This window comes from Pinus tabuliformis, chromosome 3_1 (genome assembly GCF_031772625.1).
Source record: "Pinus tabuliformis cultivar Carrire ecotype Pingquan chromosome 3_1, CPIR1, whole genome shotgun sequence".
NCBI lineage: Eukaryota > Viridiplantae > Streptophyta > Pinopsida > Pinales > Pinaceae > Pinus > Pinus tabuliformis.
In genome coordinates this window covers 610,725,204-610,742,374 of record NC_142301.1, presented here as the reverse complement: position 1 = coordinate 610,742,374, position 17,171 = coordinate 610,725,204, and the positions used below count along the sequence as shown (strand labels likewise).

At 33.4% G+C, this 17,171-nt stretch overlaps 1 protein-coding gene across 1 annotated transcript; it reads left to right on the top strand.

Annotated features, from left to right (window-relative positions):
• The first annotated feature begins 492 nt into the window (after positions 1-492).
• Positions 493-1,047, top strand: LOC149188479 (uncharacterized). The gene has a single exon (XM_089409972.1). The coding sequence runs from the start codon at positions 493-495 to the stop codon at positions 1,045-1,047; it is 555 nt and encodes a 184-aa protein (XP_089266098.1).
• The last annotated feature ends 16,124 nt before the right edge of the window (positions 1,048-17,171 follow it).

Sequence of the window (17,171 nt, the reverse complement as noted above, 5' to 3'; positions counted from 1 at the left end):
TTTGTTCCAACAAAGATACCTTATGGAGTCGAGAGGACTGCGGAGTTGTTCTTCAAGAACATAGTGAAGTATTGGGGAATGCCATTGAGCATTGTATCGGACCGAGATCCGTGATTTACAGGCAGATTTTGGACCACATTGTTCAAGCTAGTCGGGACAGATTTGTTGATGAGTTTGAGTTACCATCTGTAGAAAGATGGGCAGACCGAGAGGATCAACGCATTGCTAGAGGATTACTTGAGACATTATGTGATGGCTGATTACAAGAATTGGCTTGAACTCTTGGATGTAGCTCAGTTCAGCTACAACATACAAAAGAGTTCTGCGACAGGGTACAATCCATTTGAGTTGGTGAATGGATAGATGCCAGTCACACCACATACCGTAGTGACAGGAGGTTTTTTTAGGAGTCCTCATGCGAAGAAGTTCATGAAGGCTTGGGATGAGACCTTGGAGTTAGCACGGGTGTGCTTGCATGAAGCTGCAAGGAAAATGAAGAAATGGGTAGATAAGGATAGACGGGATGCACACTTCAGTGTGGGGGATATGGTTTCTCTCAGGATTACCGGAGATCAGTTTCAGCCACCTAAGGGGATTGTGAGATCTTTGACGAGAAAGTATGAGGGGCCATTCCGGGTGAAGAAGCGAGTGGGGGAGGTTACCTATGAGTTGGAGCTTCCACACCATATGCATATGAAACATCCAGTTTTCCATATCAGTCATTTGAAGAAATGTCGACTTGATGCAGAACATCCAGAGAGAGTGGAATCACCAAGGGGACCAGCCATGATTGTCGACAGACCAAACCTTGTGATGGAGAAGATTTTAAATCTTCGGATGACAGGAATTGGGAGTCACATAAGACCGGAATTTCTTGTCAGATGGAAGGATGCACCGGAGGAGGATAATTGGGAAATGGAGGACTCACTTTGGAGATGGAAGCGAAATATTACGAAGTACGACAGGAAGCTCCGAAGGATAGCTGGATTGTTGAGGATGACAATGACCTTAGGTTGGGGAGAATGTAACGCCCACAGGTTATTGTGATGTTCGGGTGGCATGGACACGCCCACTGGGCACGTGTAAACGTTGGAAACAATCGAGTGACGTGCGACTCATTGGGCAAGGGCGAGCTGGGAGGCGACTAAGCGAGCGAGCGCACATGCGCAACAAAGGCGATGAGCTGACGGAGAAACGGGAAGTCACAAAACTAGAATACGACTAAGTATTGGGCCACGTTATATAGGTGGGTTGGCAGTCCCGTGTGCGGGCACCCCTACCCCGAGCTGACGGTGGAAAAGACTTGGCGGTGGGTCGGTTTGGCTCATGGCTGAAGCCCCCACCCAAACGAGTAAACACTCATATAAAGGAAAACGATGGAGCATTGTAAAGGAGGCAAGAAAAGTGTGAGCTCTGAAATACTTAGCTCTGCGGTAGCGAGGTGTTGGAAGGCGGATGTGCCTGCACGACGGGCAAAACTAAATGCAGAAAAGCGCAGAGAATTGCAGGGTAGGGCGACATGGGGTGTGCGCGCCTGCTGGGCATGGAAACGGTTGTTGTTGGTAGGGCGGCCCAGGGCGAGGGCACCCGATGGTTGAATGGTCATGCGAAGGTGCGGTCAGGGCAACTCGTGGAGCGAGCGCTCGCCGAACAAAGGGTCGACACGGTGGAATGTTGTGACGGGTGAGGCTGCATGACGAACTGTGCAGGACTGAACGTAGGCAACGTCCGGAGTGTGAATGGAGGTTGTTCGGGTGAAGCTGAATGGGGCAGCGATCGGAAGCCGAGCTGCATGACAGTTGAACGGTGAAAACTTGTATAACGCCAATTGAAGGTTTTCCTCCCGGTGAATGTAAAAACATATTTTATAATATAAATCTTACTTGCATATGATTAAGTGTCTTCTGTTGGTGAATGTTATTTAATGTTATTCCGCACATTAAATGTTTAATATGGTTAATGAAGTGAATGTTAGGCGTAGTTCGGGAAACATGTTAATGAATGAAAAAGTTAAGTGTTTGTTTGGCCGATATTGCACGAAAAGCCAATTTGTAAAAAAAAAATTGGGGGCGTGACAAGGAGTGCCTTAACAGAGCATCTGATCACCATCTATCCAAAACCGCATGGACAAAAAAAATAATTTTTTTTTTTCAAAATATTTGATTTAATATAATAATTATGTATTAACCAATAGAAAAAAAAAAAAAAATTAATTTTAAATATTTAAAAAAATGATTTTTAATTTTCAAAATGTTTGATTTAATATAATAATTTCCAAAAGTTTCATAAATTATTACAAAAATTTTGAAAATGAAAACTTTTTTACCATAAACTAGTTACCATATAACCTGCCTTTCGACAAATATAATAAACCTGCAATTATCAATTATAAAATCACAAAATCCAGTACACAACCTACAATATACCACAACCCACAATTTTTATATGAAATTTCTCTCCATCATTATAAATTTACACAGTGGTGAACACTAAGATTTAGGCGGCCATAGCCCTCCGATTCAATCCCCTCCGCATACAAGGCAAAATTACCAAAATTCTATTCGGTTGGTAAAAAACACCAAAATTCGAGTTGGCCACTAGAATGACCAAATTTGAAACTGCGACCCAAAATCAACCCTCTTCGTTCCAAGTGAAACGACCCAAATCAACTTGTGCAGTTTTCCTTGCCAGTTCTACATTCATCGTGCGCGTCAACCATAAGATGTGCTCTCGTCTTCGCACGTGGACATGCCCATGTTGGCTTTCCCGAGTCATGCACGACCCGTCAAGAATGTCAATAAGTGGTTTGGACAACGTCAACTTGTTGGGGTGCGTCCTCTAAGTTCTTCCACTATGGAGTATGATAAGTTATGTGAGACAATTTGACATTTTTTATTTCGAGGTCAAGTTTTGTGGTTGAGTCAGAAAGAAGTGATACTTTAGGTCAATTTTTTAGGTCGATTTGTTTAGGTCAATTTGTTTAATACAAAAATTTTGTTTTCTTCACTCGTTTCTTAGGTCCATAAACCACACATAATAAAATAAAATAAAAACATATATCTTGTATTACAAAAACAACTAATAAATATAAAAATGTAAATATATAAAATTATTAATAAACTTAGACATTACCAGCTTCTTCATGCCCCTCTTCAAACTAAAGAGAGCTTTGTTTCTCAATATCCATTAGATCTCTCTGTTGGCGAATAATTCCTTCCTCCTTTAACACATCCCGCACTAAGTTCTTTGTGTCCCTATTATTTGATGTCCTTGATAGAGATCCTTGTGAAGCTTAAGTGCTAAATGCATGTTGCACTCTAATTCAAGGATATCTATTCTATATCCTTTTTCTTTGTTATATTAACAGGTTCACGATGACGCCTTGCTAGCTAATGCATAAGTGCTCATTTTTAGTGACATTACAGGATATCGAGGACAACATGCCTACGTTGGAAAGTATGAGGTCATCATGACACCTCATAACTTTTTTGGACTCATGTACCTCTTTTTTCTCCATGGTTTCCAACCCTGTACCTCTTTGTTCTCCATGGTTTCCAACCCTACACAATGGGGAATGATATGGATATATGAATGTATCCCTAAAATTTAGGTTCCAACAGATATGGATATCTGAATGTATCTCTAAAATTTAACTAGAAGATATTTAAGTATAAAAATTGAGTTTTTTAGGTGAGAGATTATCTACCTATAAAGTAGGGTCCCAATAGGATATCTCTACAAAGCAGTGCAAAGCAGTTCTCATAGCTTTCTTTATTGTTCTAGACTTTTGCGATTTTTCAAGGGTCTAAGCTAATGTAAAAAGATATAATCGAAAATCCAAAACCAATATATACTCGGTGACCAAACACAAAACATCTAGCCAGAAGATCATGTATGAACTAGAGCCCAACCTTTTGACATCCTTCCAGAAGATCATGTATGAACTAGAGCCCAACCTTTTGACATCTTTCTATTTTTTTTGACCTAAAGGTCATATCATTCATGATTAACAGTTTTGACAATTTTGTTGTTCTTACCTCATGTTCGAAAATTTTATGAACAATTTCAGAAATCTGCATTAAATAGCTTTTTTTCCTATCACCCAGTGACTTTCAACCTAAATAGTACATTGTTTTATTGTAAAATCTCCACAAAGCATACTTGTAATTTTTTTTTATTCCAAGGACAAACAAAAAAATGTAATTTAAAAAAAAATGGAATTTAAACATATATATTTTAAATTATTATTATTATTAATTATTGAGAGAATTAGTATATAAGTTGAAACATATTTTATGGATATTTATCCCATTTTATTATGGAAGTTTGTAATTTGTAAATAGATTTTGTTACAATATTATGGGCCAATACCATGGTTTATTAATATCCCACACCTAAAAAATCATAACTCATTTCATATGACACTTGTTCATATGGCATTTTCTTTAATGGAACAATGTGATTAAAAGAGCAAAAACCACAATAACTAATTTGGAAATAAATATCGATCTTTGATTTGTGTATACTAATAAAAATATTCTAAAATATTTCATATAAATTAAATCCCTATCATTCACTTAATAATTATTGATAATTAAATTAAATTTTCTAAATTTTATTTTAAAATAAACATGCATATCCAGATTTTATTGTTATGAATTAATAAAACTTAATAATTTGTTAAAATAATTAATTTGATTATTAATCATAAATATCATCTTAAATTTAAGATTAAATTTATTATATATCGTCAGAATCATGTACTTGAAAAATGAGATACATCAATATTTAATAAAAATCTAAACATCTAGATTCTAAACCACACCAAAATAAACCTGATCTTTACTATTTTAACTATATTACAACATACCCACATCTCACTTTTAACGTTCAAGCACATACACACAGTTTCACTGCTCACCGTGTGACTAGAGTAGTGCACTCACAATTACCATTAACACAGCACGCAGGCCCTCCGAGCTATTAGCGCCGACTATCAAAGCAAAATATTCAAAGAAATAAAAATAACCCATTAAAATTCAAAGGTAATGGTCGATAAATGTGGATAGTCATTAAAATAATTATGTAAAATAATCATGTTTTATTTTGTAATTTTGATTATATATAATATTGGTATATAAAAATCAATTATTAAAAAGAAAGATTTAAAAATAATTGTTATTTTGTAATTTTGATTATATATCATGTTCGTATATTTAGTATATAAAGTTAATTAAAAAGATTTAAAGAATAAATTAAATAGTTAATAAATATTAATAGCCATTCAAATGATTATGTAAACTAACTATATGTAATTATATATAATATTAGCATATAAGGATGAAAGTAGGTAAAATTAAGAATGTAAAAACAATATAGTAATGTTTCTCAAATACTGAATTTCTTTTAGAAATATTTAATTGTAACTTTTAGATAAAATAAAAAAATATTCTCACGTTATTAAATTTACATTGTTCCTTTTTTTTAATTTTAAAAAAAGTACTTTTAGACCATGAAAATTCTTTAATAAAAACCTTATTTGAGACTAAATCATACCTCCGAAGAGTCCAGTTCGCAGTGGGATTTTGAGGCAAGTTGTTCCGCTCTTTTTGAGGGGATGGAGTATCGATTCGGCCATGGAAGCAAATATCTCTCTCTTTATGTTTCCCCGCTTCGAGGAAGCCTACCAATCTTTCCTTGGACTTTGCCAGTGCAGGCCTTGCCATGGGCATATCATAACAATCTTTGGATTGTTTATTCTCCATTATCCCACACTCAGTTTGCTGGCCTAGTTGTGCTTTTAGAAGCCACTCCTAGATACTATGTTAACACAGTTTGTGATGGGCACTGGTTTGCTAGATAATCTTTATCACCTGCAAAAAAAGGTTCGCAAAAGACTTATTGTTAGTTTGACAATTACATTATGATAGGGTTTTCCATGAAAATAAAGAAATTGTAAATTCATATTTACAGCAATAAAATATGATGCAAAGTTTTATAAGAATGCCTATATATAATAGTGGATTGGTTCAATGGAAAGGTGGATCTTATAATCCTTCAATTCAAATCATGGATGAAGAAGATCAACAATTCCAACAAGAATTTGATGATCTTCAGATCCTTCACTATTACAGGGACCATAATGTTCTACAAGATAAACTCTCAAAGGAAGTTTTGGACATTGGTATTTGTAATCTCACACATTACTATGTTTTTCTATAACATGTTTTCGTATGTGTGTGTTTTTAGTCGATAATTAATTCATTTCAACAATTTAATTAAAATAATGTCATATTCATGTTATACGTTTTTTCAGTAAATATATGTTTTTATATTAATTATTTCCATAATTAATAATTGTACTGATAGGCGCTATACAACATAATATAAGAGAAATGTATAAGCGGTATACAACATAGTATAAAAGAAATATATAGATATTAGACATTCACACTGTAAGAGAAATGTGTAAGCGTTACACATTAACTATCAACTATATAGGAAAAATTGTAGGCCTAATGTAATTACGTCAATAGGCGTCCCTCCTATTTGAATTTGGCATTTTAATTATTTTGTTAATTAATCTTTTTGATCTGATGGTGTAAATTGAAAGATGCTAGTATATTCTCGTCGTAGCCACTCCATCAATGATTGAAAGTGAAAGTGATAACCTCTTTGCATATCTAAATCAAGTGTTTAAACCCTACTTAAATTATTTTTTTACCAAATGATCATTAAAAAATTACTATGCCTCTTATTTATCTCCACGTAGAAGGATTAGGGTTTATAATTTTAAAAAATTAGTTTGGAATGTGCATGTGAAAAGATACTTGTCTGTGTCTATTTAAATTCTGAAACGTATGCATGATTAAACATGGAAGAATAAACTGCAACAATGTGGAGGTATAATGAAAAGGTTTCCGACCCTACGTTCTGGTAAAGAATCTTGTTCAATTTCTCATATAACAACTCCTCTTCAATTTATCCTTCACGCCATGCTCTTTTTCACTATAATGAATCCGGTTCAATTTCTCACGTAACGAATCCTCTTCAATTTCTCCTTTAGTTCATGCTCTTTTTCACCGTACAATAAGATGGTTTCTATTCCTCATATTTCTTCGAATCAATTTCTCTTTATGTGTATTGCTTATTTCATTGACTCGGAGATATTTTTTATCATGTAATGGATCCCCAAAACTCTCTGTAGAGAGTAAATTTCTCTTTATGTGTCATGCTTATTTCATTGACTCAGAGATATTGATTTTTATCATGTAATGGATCTTCAAAACTCTCTGTAGATTTAGTGAGTAAATTTTAATAGTGATGAGATCTCACTAGCTCCCATTCTCATGGAAGCATATCCACAGAGTCTATTGTTCATTCTCTTTCCAAATAGGTGGCTTTTTCAGATGCTTATAGAATTATCACTGAAAGGCATGCAATTAATAGCCTTGATGGCAACAATATTATTAGTTCTAAACTGGTAATGTCAAACTAGAACTGTAAGCCTTGCTTTAGCCTATTAGTTCATTCTCTTTCCAAATAGGCGATTTTTTTCAGATGCTTGCAGAATTATAACTGAAAGGCGTGCAAGTAATAGCCTGGATGGAAGCGATATTATTAGTTCTAAATTGGTAATGTCAAACTAGAACCATAAGCCTTGCTTTAGTTTTTGCAGAAGTAAATGTGGTGGTCATTGTTAATTTGACTTTATTTTTCTGAGGTTTATTTGAGAATTATTTTTACAAATGAATTGAATATAAACTTTTCAAGAATTCATATTTCTTTCAATAGATTACACACTATTTACTAGATTTCTCAAAATGTAACTAGAGTGCCACAAAAAATCTATAGTTATTTACTAATAAATTGCAATGTGTTGAATGGTTGGTTGAGTCATGTTAAAAGTTTAGAAGATTTCTGCAACATCATCTCTTCATTTTTCATCAAATCACTGGATAAATTAGGAAACATCAATGATGAAGATATACAAAACAACAACCATAGAAAAAAGGCTTCCTCTTCATTTACATGTTCATTTGATAATAAAAAAATCTTGATTTTTTTGTGTGTGGAGTTTTGGGTTTTTTTAATAGAGGAGCATTCAACTCTGAGACTTTGAGTATATCAAAACCTCGATGAATGCTCCACTATTTGAGACATATATAAAAATGTTCAAAGCTTCCTACATTAAAGTGGATTTTTGACCAATTAAATTCATACAAGTTTTCCCAACACCAAATGACCATGTTTTTTACTTATTTGATATCTGGGTTCTAAAGGCTCACGGGAGTGATGTAAAGTTTGTACAAATTATCTAAAAATTGAATAGTTGATACATGTAATCTTCGTCTGGATTATTTAGACATACCCTAGGCGATTGGGTGATTTAATTTTCTGTCTTTACTCAATGGTAGATGGTCACATTTATTATTCTAAACTTGGCTATTATTTCTTAAGAGAATAAAAATGATGATTTAATATTTAAAAAAATCAAAATCTATGTACAGACGAACAAACCATTGATATTGATTTTTCTATTTATAAAATATGATAGATTTTGTTTCAAATGTAAACTATACTTTTATAATGTTTGAATTACAAGATAAACGTAGAAAATGCCCATAAATGATTTGATATTATTCTTTCAGTAGTTTAATTGGTTTATATTTTTACTTTTAATTTTTAGATGATATTAAAAAAAAAAAAAACTTATTTAAAATGTACAAATAAATTCAATATTTTGATTTTCTTCTTTCATATTCAACATATTGAATTTTTTTGTTAGATGTTTTGAACTATGAAGTTTAATTGATTTCCAATGACAACATTAGAATTTGTTTTAATTGATTGTAAAAAAGAGCATTCAAAGAGAGGTTCCACTCATTATTGTTTTGTGTTTTCAACTATAAAGTTTGATTCATCTTCAATATGAAAAAACAAAATTAGAATTTGTTTTAGTTAATTGTAAACGAGAGTATTCAAAGAGAGTTTCCCCTCATTATTTCAAAATTATGTGATTTGAAATGACTTAGAGCTTCTTCTAGGATCCATGATATTGAAATTAAAGAGTTCAAAAAGATGAACCTTATAAAGTGTTTATTTTCAGTATAAGGTTAGTGTTTCAAAATTCAGGCTTTGTGATTTAGAATAATTTGAAATTCTTCTTCCCAATTCAAATTAAAGAGTTCAAAAAGATGAGCCTTATAAAATGTTTATTTTAAGTATAAGGTTAGTGTTTCAAAATTGAAGCTTTGTGATTTCAAATAATTTGAACTTCTTCTTCCCCATTCAATGTTTCCAAAATATTTTCAATAAAAATATTTTTAATACATTCAAATTATATTAACTCCATAATTCAAATTAGCAATTTTCATACATGCATATTGAGAATAACAACGAGAAATTAATTATATGGAGAAGATTGTTCATAAAAGTAGAGGTAGCAAATTTTGAATAAACTTCAATTTGATTAGTCAAATTGCTAAATTAAATGCATCTTCAATTTATGATGCTAAGTGAATGGATGATTCAATATTTGACTTTGTCCATAGAAACTTTAGCGGACATTACTCATCATTTGTCTTTGTTTATAAATGTAAAAGTATTAGGGAAAAATATACTCTTAAATATCATAAAATTGCTTGTTCTAAAAGTACTTCCATAATTTAATGGTTTCACTGTTGGTATAATGAAAGAAATTGAAAGAAATTCAGTTCCTTTTTTTTTTTTTCAATCAATATGACTAACAACTATTAGTCATATTAGTGATAGTCATTGAAAATAAAATCAAGGTATCAATTTTTTTCATTATACCAATATCTTAAAATTTAAAATACCCCTACTCAAAATGAAGTGGATGATAACTTATATGAAAAAAATTGAGTAACTAAGTATTTTGGGAATACGCGATTTATGATATGTAAGTATATTTTTTTAGTTAGTTATTATTTTACATTTATTGAAGAAATAAAAAACTAACTAACTAAATGATAAGTAATCTTTTGATTAACACTTTTTTTTACATTTAAAAGTAAAATAAAAATGTAAACACCTTAATTTTTTATTTTTATTTTTATTTAAATTTTATGATTTTTTTTAATTATTTCAATTATATTAAAAAAAAAAAATCCAACATTTTGGACCAATTATAGAACATTAAAATTTCTTTAAAATTATATATATATATATATAAAGCTAAAGGATCAACTAAATTTATTATTTCAATTTTAAGATATATTTTTCATAGATTTTATTAAAAATACAAAGTGAAAATATTGATGACCATGATATAGATATTGAATATCTATATATATATATATATATATATATATATATATATATATATATATATATTTTAAAAAATTATTATAATTTTTTTACTTTAAAATAAATAATAAAAAAAGAAGAAGAAGATTTCCAACACTTATAAATCTCTATATCATCAACATCTGTCAAATCTTATATCATTGGTCTTTTGTGCCACATATTTATTTCCCAATTTTTTGTCATTTTGAGATTTGATAAATGCAATCCTTTTCAAGTTCACACAGAAATGACAGAACAAATAAGGGAAAGCTAGGCTTTGAAGTAGCCAAGAATGTCTCTTTGTCTTACCTTCCTGCCTTTCAATTTTCTTTTACATTCATATGCAAAAACAAACCATCAATTATTATAGGATGTAAACATTTGGTTTTTTTCTTTTTTTAAATTTTATGATACTATTTTTGTTGAAGCTATTTGAATGGTATTTTTAATAATATATATATATATATATATATATATATATATATATATATATATATATATAATAATTAATTTAATATTTTGAAAAAACTTTATAAAATTTAAATTTTAGAAATTTTATAGTTTAAAATTATATATTTTTAATAAAATTAATTAAAACTAATCAAACATAAACTAAATTTAGTATTCCAATTTTAGGTTATATTCTTTACTGGATTTTCAAAAAAATATTAAGTGAAAATATTGATGACCAAGATATACATATTGAAAATATGTAAAACAATCTCAAATTCAGAGAAACCTAGAACGGATAAAGCACAATATAATTTTTCTTTGTCTTAGCTTTTATGTATTTTCAAGTAGTAACATAGTACAAAGAGAAATTAAAAATAAATAGAATGAATGCTTTTTTTTTGTAAGCTTGGTAGTACTTTCTCTATTAATATTGTCTAGCCAAAATCAAGTTTTTCCAATAGTATTAGGTGGCCTCAACTTGCCCGTAGGAAAGTAGGTTGACCACCTGTTAGCGTTAAAGGTTGTCCAAAATTTGAATAAGTATTTTTCTATCATCCATGCAACATTAGTTATTCTATCTATAATGATCATCAACTTAGGAAAGTAAAGGCTATTCATCATAGAAGAAAATTTTTATCTAGTACCCTATTTTACTCATCATACGAGCACTCCACCGGGGCTGGAGCTTTAGCACTGGATCCCGACATCTCACTTCTCCTCATGTCTTGTAGACTTTGCTCGATCCTGCTTAGAGCTAAGTTGTTTTGGTAGACTTGAATCTGGATTGTTGCTATCTCCCTGAGGAGCTCCGCCCTGTTGGGCTCCTTCATTTTGGTTTCCTATGCCTCCTGTCCCTTGTTTGGTTCTTGTTCCTTGTTGAGTGTCATAGCTCGGGCCACTACATTCCTCATAACCCAGTATTGCTGGATTTTTTGTCTGAATAGAGTATGGCAGTCACAGGTGTTCCTTGGATCTTGTACCATGGCTTCCCATTCTTCTGTCTCAATGTCCTGGTTGGTGATGTTGTCATTAAGTTCCCTCTCCCATCCAGCTATTTGCGCTCTTACCTCTGGTGAGTTTCCAGCCATGTACACACTGATAAGAGTCTGCATATGCTCCTTACCAGTCTTCCTGCCTCTCTTGCGTTGTCCTCTGCTGGAGGCTGCATCCCCCCTAGTGGTCTGTTTCCCTGCTTTTCTTGTTCCTATGCTGCTCCTTTTAGCCATCTCTTTTCCTTCTCTCACCATTCTCTCGTTGTCCCGATTGCAATTTTCTTCGCCGAATCTTTCTCCTCTGTATGCTTGTTTGCTACAGCGCACTGCGTGGTTCGGGCCTCCAAACTGTGCTGCTCACTGATTAAAATTAAACCTAAAACAATACCATAAGAAGTATCAGTATTCTGTATGTATACTCCCCAAACTAGCTTTTGTTTATATGCTCCAGGTTTGGCCTCTCGTCCAAGTCCTGGCAACTTGGGTTTTCCCTCCTTCTCCCTCAAATACCCCCCTGACGGCTCTTGGGTTAGCTTTCTTCGGCCTCTCAAGTCTTCTTCTCTCAAATACATCTCTCCCCGGCTACCCGCACTTTGATGGTTTACCTTAATAGTCCTATAGGAGAGTCTACAAAGGGAAACCCTATCCCTGTTCTGTGTTTCAAGAGGTTCCCCTTCTCGGTCTCTCTCCTCTCTGAGGTCTCCACTCGAATTGAGCCCCTGAATAACCCCTCAGTCTTATTCTGGTCATTCCAGATAGGTTTCTCAGCAAGCCAATCTACCCTTAGCTTAGCTTTAGCAGGTTCCGGGAAACTCTCCACTCTGTATCGGCAGTCTAAGTTATCCCTACTGTGCCTCAGGTACCACCTGGCCGGGGCTGGTTTCTTTCTGCGCTCTCTCTTACTGGGATCTCCCTTATCTCCCCGACCTCCCTCCTTCCCTCTCTGCTCTTTTTTCAAAGGCAGCTCTTTACTTTTATCAATTCTCTCCCTTTCATCATCGTTCCAGACCCGGTTAGATTTCCAGGAAACCCTAGTTTCAACTCGTTCCGAGTCCTGGCTTTCCCAAGCCTCCTTCCCCAGAACCTTTGCATTAAACATTACTGTAATTCTATTGTTTAGGGTATTGAGGATGACATACCATCGATTTGAGTTGACTCGTTGCATCCGCTAGCCTGCATTCGCCTCCTGCATCCACCACCTTTCTGTTCTCTTTCCCTTGCCTTCGTTCTCTGCATGCAACTATCCTCTTTCTCTCTTGCCTTTTGTTTTATCCTGTTGTCCCTGCTATCTTCTGTCACGCCTCCCACCTGTCTTCCTAATCCTCCCGCCGCCCTTTCATTCATTCCTACTCCTCGGAATGATGACCCTCTGTCGCTTCCATCTCTATCCTTCATTAACTCCCTCGTGCCTCTAGCTGCTCCTGCTGTGGGTACTGCTCCATACTCATGCCACTTGCCAGCTCCAATCTGCCCGCCCTCTCACTTGCCCCCAGGCCTTCCTCTCTCCCTCCCATTCTCAGCCACACCTGTCCTCTTTCTATGCCTTCCTCCTCCCTGCCCTGTCCTTCTTGTTGCCCTTCTTGTTGTCGCAATCCCCCACATCCCGATGTCCTCTCTGTCCTTGCGCCCGAGTGGGTGATTTCTCGCACCTCCACCTCCCATCTCCTCTGGCCCACCTTGCCTTCGCTATCGCACCCAAATTGGGGGTAAATAGAATGAATATTTTAATTCCAATGAAAAATAGTATTAATATATATATAAATAAGAATAATAATATTTTCTTTAATTGACAATCAAAGTATTTATAAAAAATTAAAATTTGAAAATTCCATTCATTTTAAAAATATTAAAGATATTAACATTAATATTCTTAATATAAAGTTTATTAATATTAATATTAATAAATAACATGAATAATATTTACATTTTAATCATTTTAATCAAATGGGTCAAATATTGCCAATACTGTAAATCATTGTTACTCATAGCCAACCATGGTTGAATGTCATATTGTGACAAGGATTGTCTCAGTATGAAAATAAACCACGTTTATTTTAGTGTTTGTAATATTTATATTTGGGTTTACCAATGTTCAATTTACAATATTACTCCCTTGGGATTAATATTATTCCCTTGGGTTCATAGTCCCTTGGGGTTTTAGTATTAATCCCTTAGGTTTATGTTTCCCTTGGGTTCATAATATCAGTCCCCTGGGTTTATTATTAACTTGGCTTTGTAATATCAATCATGGTCAACCATAGTCAACCATAACCAACCATGGTCAACTATGGTCAATGATGGTATGATCTCACATTATGATAAAAATTGTGTCCACTTAGGGTTTATATACATTAGGTTTATAATATTGGTCCCTTGGGTTTAATATTATTCCCTTAGGTTCATAATCCCTTGGGTTTTTAGTATTAATCACGTGGGTTTATTGTTCCTTTGGGTTTATAATATCAATCACTTGGGTTTATTATTCCTCGGTCAACCATGGTTTATTATGATGTCAACCATGGTCAACCACGATCCAACATGGAATTTTGATAAGGATTGTCTCAATATTACAATCAGTGATGGTCAATCATGTTTATAATATTTATCTTAGGGTTTATATACGTTGGGTTTATAATATTAGTCCCTTGGGTTTAATATTATTCCCTTGGGTTCATAATCCCTTGGGGTTTTAGTATTAATCCCTTGGGTTTATTATTCCTTTGGGTTTATAATATCAATCCCTTGGGTTTATTATTCCCTTAGGTTTATAATATCAATCATGGTCAACCATTCTCAATCATAGCCAACCATGGTTGAATGTCGCATTGTGACAAGGATTGTCTCACTATGAAAATAAACCATGTTTATTTTAGTGTTTGTAATATTTATATTTGGGTTTACCAATGTTTGGTTTATAATATTAGTCCCTTGGGTTTAATATTATTCCCTTGGGTTCATAGTCCCTTGGGGTTTTAGTATTAATCCCTTGGGTTTATGTTTCCCTTGGGTTCATAATATCAATCCTTTGGGTTTATGTTTCCCTTGGGTTCATAATATCAATCCCTTGGGTTTATTATTAACTTGGGTTTATAATATCAATCATGGTCAACCATAATCAACCATGGTCAACTATGGTCAATGATGGTTCGATCTCACATTATGACAAAAATTGTCTCCACTTAGGGTTTATATACCTTGGGTTTATAATATTAGTCCCTTGGGTTTAATATTATTCCCTTAGGTTCATAATCCCTTGGGTTTTTAGTATTAATCCCTTGGGTTTATTGTCTTTTGGGTTTATAATATCAATCGTTTGGGTTTATTATTCCCCAGTCAACCATGGTTTATTATGATGTCAACCATGGTCAACCATGGTCCAACATGGAATTTTGATAAGGATTGTCTCAATATGACAATCAATGATGGTCAATCATGATTATTTTAGTTTTTATAATATTTATCTTAGGGTTTATATATGTTGTGTTTATCGTATTAGTTCCTTGGGTTTAATATTATTCCCTTGGATTCATAATCCCTTGGGTTTATAATATCAATCCCTTGGGTTTATTATTCCCTTAGGTTTATAATATCAATCAGGGTTAACCATTGCCAATCATCGCCAACCATGGTCAACCATGGTTGAATGTCGCATTGTGACAAGGATTGTCACACCATGAAAAAAACCATGTTTATTTTAGTGTTTATAATATTTATATTATGGTTTATCAATGTTGGGTTTATAATATTAGTCCTTTGGGTTTAATATTATTCCCTTGGATTCATAATCCCTTTGGGTTTTAGTATTAATCCCTTGGGTTTATGTTTCCCTTGGGTTCATAATATCAATCCCTTGGGTTTATTATTAACTTGGGTTTATAATATCAACCATGGTCAACCATAATAAACCATGGTCAATCATGGTCTGATCTCGCATTATGACAAAATTTGTCTCCATATAAAAATCATTCACAATCATGGACAATCATGGTTAGCCATGGTTGATGATTGTCAACCATGTTTTATAGAATCAAACATGGTCAACCATTTTCAGTTGTGGTCAAACATGTTTGAACATTGCGTTGTGACAAAAATTGTCTCGATATGAAAATCAACCATGGTCCAACGTCGCATTGTGACAAAGATTGTCTCGATATGAAAATTAACCATGGTCCAACATGGCATTGTGATAAGGATTGTCTCAATATGAAAATCAACCATGGTCAATCATGTTTACTTTAGTGTTTATAAAATTTATCTTAGGGTTTATATACATTAGGTTTATAATATTAATCCCTTGGGGTTAATCTTATTCCCTGGGTTCATAATCCCTTGGGGTTTTAGTATTAATCCCTTAGGTTTGTTATTCCCTTGGGTTTATAATATCAATCCATTAGGTTTATAATATTAATCATGGTAAACCATGGTCAATCATAGCCAACCATGTTCAACCATGGTCAAACCATATGGATATGGAAATCGACCATGGTCAACCATGGTCCAATGTTGTGTTGTGACAAAGATTGTCTCGATATGAAAATCAATCATGGTCAACCATGGTTAACCATGGTCCAATGTTGCATTGTGACAACGATTGTCTCTATATGGAAATCAACAATGGTCAACCATGGTCAACCATGTTTATTTTAGGGTTTATAATATTCATGTTAGGGTTTATATACCTTGGGTTTATAATTTTTATACCTTAGGTTTATTATTCCCTTAGGTTTATAATATCAATCCCTTGGGTTTATTGATGCAAGCGTTCATATTCCTAGGGTTTAATATTATTCAACAATGGTCAACCATGGTCCAATGTCACATTGTGACAAGGATTGTCTCAATATGAAAATCAATCATGCTCAACCATGTTTATTTTAGTATTTTTAATATTTATCTTAGGGTTTTTATACCTTCGGTTTATAATATTAGTCCCTTGGGTTTAATATTATGCCCTTAGGTTCATAATCCCTTGGGGTTTTAGTATTAATCCCTTAGGTTTATTTTTCCTTTGGGTTTATAATATCAATTGGTTGGGTTTGTTATTCCCTGTCAACCATGGTCTAACATGGAATTGTGATAAGGATTGTCTCAATATGAAAATCAACGATGCTCAATCATGTTTATTTTAGTGTTTATAATATTTATCTTAGGGTTTATATACGTTGGGTTTATAATATTAGTCCCTTGGGTTTAATATTATTCCCTTGGGTTCATAATCCGTTGGGGTTTTAGTATTAATCCCTTGGGTTTATAATATCAATCCATTAGGTTTATAATATTAATCATTGTCAACCATGGTCAATCATAACCAACCATGTTCAACCATGGTCAAACAAGGTTGGATATGGAAATCAAGCATGGTCAACCATGGTCTAACATTGCATCCCACAAAGATTGTCTCGATATGAAAATCAATCA

Excerpts from the sequence above, each read along its gene's own strand:
- LOC149188479 (XM_089409972.1), top strand. The coding sequence starts at position 493 with ATGAAGAAATGGGTAGATAAGGATAGACGGGATGCACACTTCAGTGTG.